The 10,476-nt window shown below is 36.6% G+C and overlaps 1 protein-coding gene across 7 annotated transcripts; it reads right to left on the reverse strand.

Moving 5' to 3' along the window:
- Nucleotides 1-3,332: 3,332 nt before the first annotated feature.
- Nucleotides 3,333-8,929, reverse strand: LOC107843663. 7 transcript variants are annotated; one of them, XM_016688028.2, is made up of 4 exons: nt 8,657-8,929; nt 8,105-8,189; nt 4,456-5,118; nt 3,333-4,163 (listed from the first exon to the last, which is right to left on the reverse strand). In XM_016688028.2, the coding sequence occupies exons 3-4, from the start codon at nt 5,061-5,063 to the stop codon at nt 3,479-3,481; spliced, it is 1,293 nt and encodes a 430-aa protein (XP_016543514.1). In that variant the 5' UTR covers nt 5,064-5,118; nt 8,105-8,189; nt 8,657-8,929; the 3' UTR covers nt 3,333-3,478. The 7 variants fall into 7 exon arrangements, with proteins under 7 accessions (XP_016543514.1, XP_016543527.1, XP_016543523.1 ...); XM_016688041.2 differs by having other exon boundaries at nt 4,456-5,093; nt 8,657-8,919; XM_016688037.2 differs by having other exon boundaries at nt 8,105-8,161; nt 8,657-8,880.
- Nucleotides 8,930-10,476: the final 1,547 nt, after the last annotated feature.

Here is a 10,476-nt window from a genome sequence, read left to right on the forward strand (position 1 = left end):
TCGTGGAATGTAGGAAAATACAACAACAAGCAGCCCAGTATATTCCCCACACAGTGGGATTTGGAGAGGGTGAAATGTACGCAGTCCATACCGCTACCTCCGAAGAAGTAGAGAGGTTGTTTCCGATAGACCCTGGCTCAAGATAAAGAATAGTAAACAAAGTCGTGATGAAACGTAAAGCAGAATGGGTGGCTTAACAGGAGAAAAGAATTAGAAATAGTAAAACAGAACTCAGAGCAATACGGAATATGAGAACTAAGAGTAATAAGCAATAAGAAATATGAAATAGGACACCCACATAGCAGTAACCTACACTCACAGACCAAAGCCGCCCACCACACCCAAACTCTCCTGACTAGCGTCTCCTACCTATTGACACAATCCTAGATTACTAACCCGGTTAAACAGGGACTCTCCTAACTACTTGCTACAACCCATGCACTCACCCTAGCTTTCTACCCTTATCCGCGACCTCCACACCTTCCTATATAGGGTCATGTTCTCGGTAAGCTGAAGTTGCTCCATGTCATGTCTAATCACTTCCCTCCAGTATTTCTTCGGTCTACCTCTACTCCTTCTGAAACCATCCAAAGCTAGCCTCTCACACTTACGAACTGTGGCATCCTTGCTCCTCCTCATCACATGCCCAAACCATCTGAGTCTTCCTTCCCGCATCTTGTCCTCCACCGAAGTCATTCCCACCTTCTCTCGGCCAATCTCATTCCTAACTCTATCCCCTCTAGTAAGCCCACATATCCAGCGCAACATTCTCATTTCTGCCACCTTCAATTTTTGAATATGGAAGTTCTTGACAAGCCAACACTCCGCTCCATATAGCATGGCTAGACGGACTATCACTCTATAGAATTTTCCTTTAAGCTTAAGGGGCACCTTTCTATCACACAACACTCCTGAGGCGAGCCTCCACTTCATCCAACCTGCTTCAATACGATTAGAGACATCTCATCAATCTCTCCATTCCCCTGAATCAAAGACCCAAGATACTTAAAGTTATCCCTCTTACAAACATCTTGGGCATCCAATCTCACCACCACCTCGTCCTCCTGCCTCAAGTCACTAAATTTGCTCTTCAAATACTCCTTATTGGACCTACTCAACCTAAACAAGTGCATGCAAAATACGAGGTGTTACATTTTCCCCTGAACTGCCACCCACATATTAAGGCATCGGGATCAGCCCATACTAGGCTTATGCCCTGAGTTGCCACCCGTTCAATTAAGATTTGTGTTACATAGTTTATTTAGCCTGTGAGATTATTACTTTCGTGGTCATAACATCTTGGTACCTTGAACCATAATCTACCAATAAGAGATAAGTGAATAAACACTTAATGTAATGACAAAGAGGTATGGAGAAGATTGTACACGAATGAAATGTTTAGAAGCTAAAAGTAACATACGGGTCTTATTTAACTTAAAGGAGAACTCTTGAGACTTGTCAGTGAATGTAAAAATACAAGCTTGATAATAAGCATGTGGTGAGGTATTTTAACATATTAGCGAGCGGGATCAAGGTCGTTATCTAGATGGGAGATCATGTGCTGCTACCAGGTATCATTTACTATGGGAAAGCTTTAGAAGCTTACTTTGAACCACAAGTGTTGGATTTCATTCCAAATAATACGACATAGAGTAGCCTACTCAACCTCTTGGACCACTAAATTTGCACTCCAAACTCTCTTGCATTCTATACACGTTTCGTACATTTCGTGCACTGCACATATTTCATGTCAATTAGTAAAAATATTTTAAAATTTCAAGAGCATAAGGGGTCTACTATTATGATCTATTTTCTAGCTTAGTTCACTATTTTATCCCTAAAAGCAAACTAATTACCTAAATTGCGCCCTCTTGCTAATTTCTCCAATATCCTGTTGGCCCAAACTATTTGTCCGAAATGCCCCCCTTAATTTCCATGATGTGCTGTTTTTTGTCCTTCAATTTATTGTTTTTGCCCTTTCATTTATTATTTTTAACTTTTTGTCTTCCTTTAACTACTGATATCATTTGGTAATATTTTTATCTTTTTGTCTTCCTTTTGGAGAAAGAAAGAAATGGAGCCCTTATGCTAAACCCATTTTGTAAAAATATACAATACAATATCATACCTAGTAAAAATTCACAAGGGAGATCTACGGAGGGTAAAATGTATGCAGACCTTACCACTATCTTTTCCAAAAAATCCTTAGCTCAAGTACAGCAAATGCAATGGTATTCTATTGCTTACAAATATTCACGAAAAAAAAAGAGGGAGAGGCAGCGAGCGAGCGAGAGAAAGAGAGGAGTAGGGAGAAAGGCAGCGAGAAAGAGGAAGAGGGAAGAGAGAGGCGAGCGATATTAGGAGAGAGTGAGGTGAGTAACGAGAGAGGAAGGGATATAAATAATGCTACCTTAGCTGCAAAATGTAATTTATTTGAAACTATAGTTATGGGTCATAATTGAGGGCTTATGTTTGCTACGCCATAGCTATCCAAGCAGCAAAACATAGAACAGTAAAACTAATTTTGTGCACACAATTGACTGAAAATTATGATAAATTCTTGAGCATAAATGCCATAACACAATAATTCAAGCATTCAGCTAATCTTACATTCTTGATTTTATCAAGTTTGACAGGTAAGCTTAGTGCTATAGGCTGGTTATCATCAATATTCGGACAACCATTTGTGAGCATTAGTAAAAATGCTGTAAATGTGATCATGCCATTGTATAACATGTGAATTTTATGCTCAAGCTATAGGCAATTTCTGGGAGTCCTTTTTCTTGGAAACTACACTCTTCATTATCTGCCTATATATATATATATGTTGGGGGGTGGGGGTGGGGGTGAAGTTGGAATCGCTACTAATCGCAGATCAGCATGCCGAGGTGAATAGCCTTTAAGGCATGGAATCGTCATTCGCAGGGGAAGGGGAAGGCTCCCCCCAACCCCCGTGAGTCCCATCCTGCCTTGCCTTGAACTAGAACTCGAAAACCGGGACACATAACTATAACAGAATAGCTGCCAAAACAAGCTCTCTAAGGTTGCACCTAAGATCCAAAGAGGATAGCAAGTCCCAAAATCTGTCTTGGTACGACATCTTTGACCCCTCAAAGGACCGCCTCCTTGATTAATACAATTGAGCATAGAGCTACACATCAAACTCGACATATGTTGTTCCTTACACTACCTGGGTTTTTCTTTCATGCTGAGAGCTAGTCAGAATCGCATCGTCATACTGCTTGTCGAGAATTGATTCAGACGGCGAGAACAGAACCATGATGGTCCTGAGGATCTCAGCCATTGGATCGCGAGAACCAAACTTAACCAACTTTTGAGAGGAGACAGAATAGATAGATCAAGTTGATTCTATACAAGAAGTTTAAGTTACAACAATCAGGAGAAACACAGCAAGGGCTAGGTTTGCTTCATTAGAGAATGATATCAATCAGTATCCCCATCATCAATTGTGTATACATCACCAGGAATGGCGACTACTTCTCCGTAGCCTTCTGCGAAAAGGCCTGCATGCCTCAATGCTAAGATCAACTGCAGCAGCAAGCGCCATGAAAATGGCTGCGTCTTCCACACATGTCACATGTCGCATGGCAAGTTGCACGAGGGGCTTGCTGCATTTCCCTTCCCCTTGTACTCGACAGCTCATGACAAAGCCCCCTGCAACAGGACTTAGTGATGCAAAGTCTCCGCTGCTTCTTGGACTAGGCAATGGACTTGCAGCTGCTCGAACCTGCCTGTCCGTGTCTATGTAGAACTCACCACCCTTCTCTGCACTGATCAAGATCTCAGACATGAGAAGATCACCACCACTTTCCTGCCCCTCGGATAGAAGATGGAAGCGACAGCAAATGGTATCTCTGATCCCACGTTCACGCCATGCTTCAAGCTTTCCCCATGGCTGCCAACATCCGGGCCTGCAAACATCAGGATGAACAATCAACCAGGCTCCTGGGTTGGACTTGGCCACCCAATCACAACCTGTTGATGGCACAAACGGAGTTGTTATGAACGCTGCTGCAACAGCCGAGCCAGAGAGATCGTGTATCTTCACCTTCCATCCCTTCCTCTCTCTTTTCTCTACATCTAGTTCAGAACCGTCAACTGAATTTGACCAAAAATTATTTAATGGATCTACCGGAGATACCCTGTAAATTCAGCATTAAACACAACAATTACAGGAAATACCAGATTCTAAAATAGGCTATGGAAAGAAGACGGGGCTAGACTAGATATTCCCTGTACAAGCACTTTACACCATCTCTGGCGAAGGACTACAAACAGATAGATTTAAGAGTGGAGAATAGAAATGAACCAACTTAAGAGTTAGTGCCATGAAAAAAGTAGATAATAGAAGTAGTACTTCCGTTCTTTTTGTATGCTAATCCTCCCTAGGAAAGGTAAAAAAGCATATTTAAAATATGAAAAGAAAAATATTACCTGTCCTGACTAAACTTGCAACTGAAAATAGGTTGCTTGATGGTTCCCTGAAGCTGCACTATTTGGGGACTTAGTTTCGTCTTATCCTCAAACTGGAATACATATCTTGGATCAGGGTCCAGCTTCACTCTCAAATGAAGCTCCGCTCCAGATTTTCCAGACTCCTGCTTGTTCTTGCCAATTCCTATCCAGCCATTAAACAGAGTGACTGGCTTTCCGTCACCCCACTCAGGACCTACTTCCAACTTAAACGTTCCAACTTGCTGCCTCTTAATACCAACACCACAGTGGCCACCTTTGTGTCCTGTGAATACTACTATCTCCAGACATGCGTGAGGCGCATAAAAACAGCCAGGTTCCAGTAAGGCTTTCAAATCAGATTCTTCAAGATAAAAGCTGGATGCAACATTGTGAATATCCAAGGTAGCTTCAGGTGAGGAAATAAAGGGAACAGATGATGTCTGCACAGGGAAACCTCGAAGACGGATCTCACACACACAGGGAGAAGAGAGTGCATTTATCCCTGATTTGGTACCGGTTAAAGTTGTCCCAGACAGTCTCAAACCCAACGACCCTATTGACAGCCTAATAAAAGCCTGAGGATCCATTCTTGTCAAAACACCGCCATTTGTTGTATGCTTTGATCTCACAGTAAATAAAATCCTGTTAGTCCATGTGATGGTCAGGATGGGAACATAAGAAATAGTTAATAAAGGTCAAACAGGAATTATCACAAAATTCCACATAGAACTGCAGATGATAATAGGTTTCCCTATCATTCACTTAAAGTAATGAGAAACATTCAATTTAACGTACGTTTTTCTAACTGAAAAAACGCGAGGACTAGTCGCTTATGGTTTGAAAACGGCGGGTAATGGATCCGCCCCTCTACCCTTCTCCACTTAAATACTAGGCTTTTTTCTACGGCTAGGTTCAAACCCGTGATGTGCGCCTAACTCGCACATCACATGTTGCCGCCCTTACTACTACATATTAATTCAGCTTATTAGCTTCTTAAGGGAACTTATGTGTAGAGCCCTTGGAATATGACTAGGCACTGCAAGATTTAAATTACAAACAAATTGGATGGAGGCCTTTCCACAAAGGAAGGAGAAGGGTAATATTTTGTACAAACTTGAGTTGATCCAAAGTTAAAATCACACACATCAGAATTGAAAAACAAACTGGAACTCACATTAAAATTAAAGAAGAAAGAAACAAAGAAGCAGTTGCATTTTTTATGTCATTGCTATGGAACGCTAGTCATGAACCATTTTACAATCAGCCAAATCATGGATTTACTAGATTATGGCAAAGGCTGCATCCTTTAAAAGGAAGATGTCGACAAATCCAGCAATCGGTTAATTTAGATCCAGCATTATTTGGTAATTCTTAAATGAGTAAACAAAGTTACGTGCATGAAAAAGCAATATCGATCTCTAGTATTAAATTTGTCCAGGGAGTACCATATCGACACTTATGTTAAGTTAATCATCAAGCATCATTATATCTGTTATCTTCTATTATATAAGTGATAGTAATGTAAAGGAAAATCAGGTGACAAGTCCACAGTTTTTCAGCGATACTAATTATCGTACTTGCACAATGCTAATGCAATCGACACTGTAATCTTTTCAGAACTAGAGATCTAGGAAATCACATCTCCATGAAATGCCCGTGGAAATAGAGATGGCAACATAAGTACAATTAGATTTCAGACCTTTTTCCCCCCTTTGCTCATTAAGAAATTATACTGTTTGGAATGAGAGGGGATAAAGGTGTATGGAGAGATCTAATAATACATATAGGCTCCATGAAGAGGAACGGCTGCGCAGGAAGAAATATCAGCCATTTGGTGCAGATAGATTACAGTTCAAAACACTTGATTTTGATTGGTATTTTTGCATCATTATTGAACCTCTAAATAGCACAACATCCACTTATTTTTTCAACATGGATCTAGAAATATGATAACACTTATTTATCAAAGGGAAAAATTAGCTCCCTAGTTGATTGGCATTGCAGAGACAAAACAGCCAATTAATCATGTGCAAGCTAATCTCTTTACTGAAGTGCATCTGATAAATAATTTACCTCATGGTTCAAGTAAATAAATCTGAAAAAAGACGGGCATGTTTGGATAGTCTAAGAAAACATAGAAACAGGTTAAGCAAACTGTAATTTCCCCAGTAAGAGCAAAGGGGAAGGCATCAAATTTTACCACAAGAATGGTCACTTTTCTTGAAGTTACAACCTTCCTATGTAGTAACATAGCTGTTCGATCGACTCCCCAAAACCCCGCCCCCATCCATTTTCCTGCTCCCAGTATACTTTTAAGGAAAAATCTCAAAAAAAGAGGATAAATGACAAGAAAGGCAACAAATTTTACCACAAGAATGGTCACTTATCTTGAAATTCTAAACTTTGTATGAGGGTGTTTGGATTGACTTATTTTTAGGTGTTTTTGGTTTTTAAGCATCTGTTAATTTTTTAAAGTGTTTGACAAAGGCACAAAGTGCATAACTTTAAGCTTAAAAAGTACAAAAAAAAAAAGGTCAAAAGCCAAAAGTAGGTTGCTACCAACTTTGGCTTTAGCTTTTAGCTTATAAGTCACTTAAAAAAAGTTAATCCAAACACCCCTACATAGCAACATAGCCTGCTTATTCGGCGCCCCCACCCCTTCCTAACCCACTTTCCCACTCCCAGTATATTCAACGGAAAAACCTCAAAGAAAGAGAAACAACGACAAGAAAGGCAACAACTACGCGTTAAAACTACAAAAACGACAAGAAAGGCGACAACTACGCGTTAAAACTATCCTAAGATCAGTCATTACATCCCTTTCGAAATTGCACTTTTTGAAGGTTTTTTCTCTATAAAGTTCAAAAGTAAGAGCCAGACTATTGTAATCGGTGCAAATTGTATTATTCACTGCAATCTTTGAGCCGTCTTCTTCTATAAGTATCAAACCATTTAGCGGATCTGTAATATGTTGTTTTATGTGCTGCTATCAAGGTTCAGAAAAAAATGAAACACATTTCCAGGTAAATAGCTCAGCAAGGCTCATAAAACATTTTCTTAATCAGGAAAAGTTTACTAAAAGCTGCTATAAAGCATGTATTGTAATCCACCTTTGCTTAAAACACTCCCTTCTTTCCAACTTTTACATTAGCAATCATATCTAGCAGCTTACAATTTAGAGAATTCATGAAAAGGATATTCATGTATCATTGTCACTTCTATATAGCACTCAACAGTTTGCCAATAATAATATAGCTTCTGACAAAAAAAATTCACATTTTTTAACCCACTTACAACCTAACAACACCCTCTTGTCAAAAAAGAAAAAAAAATCACTTCAGTTACCATTTTACTAACAAACCAGTTAATGCAGAAAGCCCTTAATTCCACTAATTCTATTTTAGGTCTTTCAAGTTTCAATCCCTCTAAAAGATATACTATTTTTACCCATTAATATTACTACTACTTAACTTGTTCAAACAAGAAACTTCTGCAATCAACAAAGGTCAACCAACTTAACATTTACTCAAAATTAGCACAAAACCACATCAAACACAAACAATAAACATAAGATTAATGACTAATAACACTGTAACAAGAGAAAAAAACAAACCAAAAAAAAAACCACCTTTTCTACGACGAAGCTTTCTCTTCCTTTATAGCAAAACCAAAGCCACTTTTAGAGCTGCAAATACACAAATCCTTCCAAAAGCCTGAGAAAATCCTCATAACTTTGTCATTCAAAAAAATTTTTAAAAAAAATCAAGAAAACTTTTATTCACTTTGCAAACAACTATACCAAAAATACCCAAAACTCCAAAAACAAAAAAAAAATCAAGAGAACGTTTTTTCACTTCTAAAACAACTATACCAAAAATACCCAAAACTCCAAAAATAAAAATAAAATTCCACAAAAAACTTTTTTTCAGTTCTAATACAACTACTATACCAAAATTTACCCAAAACTCCAAAAATGGTCCTCACCCCTCTATGTAACTTAATAGATCCCAAATAGTATAAAGTGAATTATTTAAAGAGAGGTGTGATATATAACAATGATTGAAGAAAACCCACCAAAACCCAAGAATATTAGTATCATGTAGACTGTGCACAGATCACGAGAAGAACCGATCTTTAAAATATATATACATGTAACATTCAGGAGTGTAGAGCGAGTTACCTGGTTGTTGCTGTTGAAGTGCACACATATCACGTGAAATTAATCGAGATACATGAAAATTATCTTTTAACATTACTTTGTCATAAAAATATATATATGTGTGTTATATAAATTTATTTTATATGTAGTATATATTTGGTAGTGTGAAAACAAAGAAAGAGTGAGAACAGAAGAAGACATGGGGTTTCATTATTTAGAACGAAATAGGCGGAGAAAGTAAAGGAACATTGTATTAATTTAGGTGTGGTTTTGATATGTATACTAAATTATTATATGAGATTATAATTTTTGACTAATTTATATTATGAAGTAGTTTAGTATGTATATTAAGTTATTTGAGATTATAATTTTTGACTAATTTATATCATGATGTATTTTGGTATGTATATTAAATTATTGAGATTATAGTTTTTGACTAATTTATATGGGCTCGTTTGGTATATGAGATAAGGTGAATGATTTTAAGTTTGATACTAAATTTATATTATTAGTTGATGGTATAAATTTATGTCGAAATTAATTTATACCATCAACCAAATATGATATGAATCTAATACCAAACTTAATCTTGAAATAAATATCTAATCTTATTCCTTCCAACTTGGGATTAGTTTATATTCTCTCATGGGATAGATTCGTGTACGAATTATAATTTCGACATAATTTAGTTTATGTACCAAACGACCCTTATAGAAGATGATATAAAATAATCTCATGTTGGGTGATTATATATCCGAGAATAAATTTTGTGCTTAGATTTATATCATGTTTGATTGATAATATAAATTAATCTCAGAGTAAATTTATACCATTAACTAAACATTGTAGAAATTTATGTGTCAAAACAATTATACATATATATTTATTGCTTTGCATTTCTTGAAGTATATAGGAAATACATTTTTTGTATATAGAGAGTAACAGGAGGATATTTTTATGTTTATAGAAAAAAGAAAAAAAAAAAAGCATGATCCTGTGAACTTATTTTCCTTTTTGGATTGTAATAATAGGATCTAAATTGCCAAAAAAATATTATGGCAGTGCAATTTTAGTAAGCAAAGTAAAATATCTTTTCTAGCCCAAACTTATGAATTATGTTGGTATATTTGGTGTTGTTGTTATTGTTAAAAGTGATCAATTGGTGTTACTAAGAAATTAAAGTTTTATGTGTTTCACTGAGCTACAATAACTTCAAATTAAATTTTTAACATATATAGATTTTAGACAATAGTTATTCAAGTTTCTGCAAGTTTTACCATCACTTCAGAGAGGTAAAAATATTATTTTTGAAAAACTCTCAACTCAAGTGCAGCAGATTCAAGTACAAAAAAAACAACAGAACACATTGAAGATAATATGACAACACGCTATAGTATAAAATTTACTACAAAAACAACAATTAACTACAAAATAGTGCAATAATAAAAACACAATAGACAACAACAAGACAGATTCTACGACTAAATTCTACACTATCATATATGACTAGTGCACGACAACACTCTCACCGACTAATCTTCTACATTAATGCGCGTTATTCACATCTCCTTATCTACGGTCACGTCTTCAATAATCTGAATATATCTCATGTCCTGCTTAATCACATCAACTCAATACATCTTCGACCTATCTCTATCCTTCTTCAAACTCATAATATCCAACCTGTCAAACCTTCTCACTGAGGTGTCTGAACTTAAAGTAAAGAAATTATATTATCAAACTATTTAAATATCATTATAAGTAATTATTCATGATAAGTGGAATAAGTATTTTCATTTTTCTTTTTTTTTAAAAAAATAAAAATAAAAAATAAAGAGTAG

This window comes from Capsicum annuum, chromosome 1 (assembly GCF_002878395.1).
Source record: "Capsicum annuum cultivar UCD-10X-F1 chromosome 1, UCD10Xv1.1, whole genome shotgun sequence".
Lineage (NCBI taxonomy): Eukaryota > Viridiplantae > Streptophyta > Magnoliopsida > Solanales > Solanaceae > Capsicum > Capsicum annuum.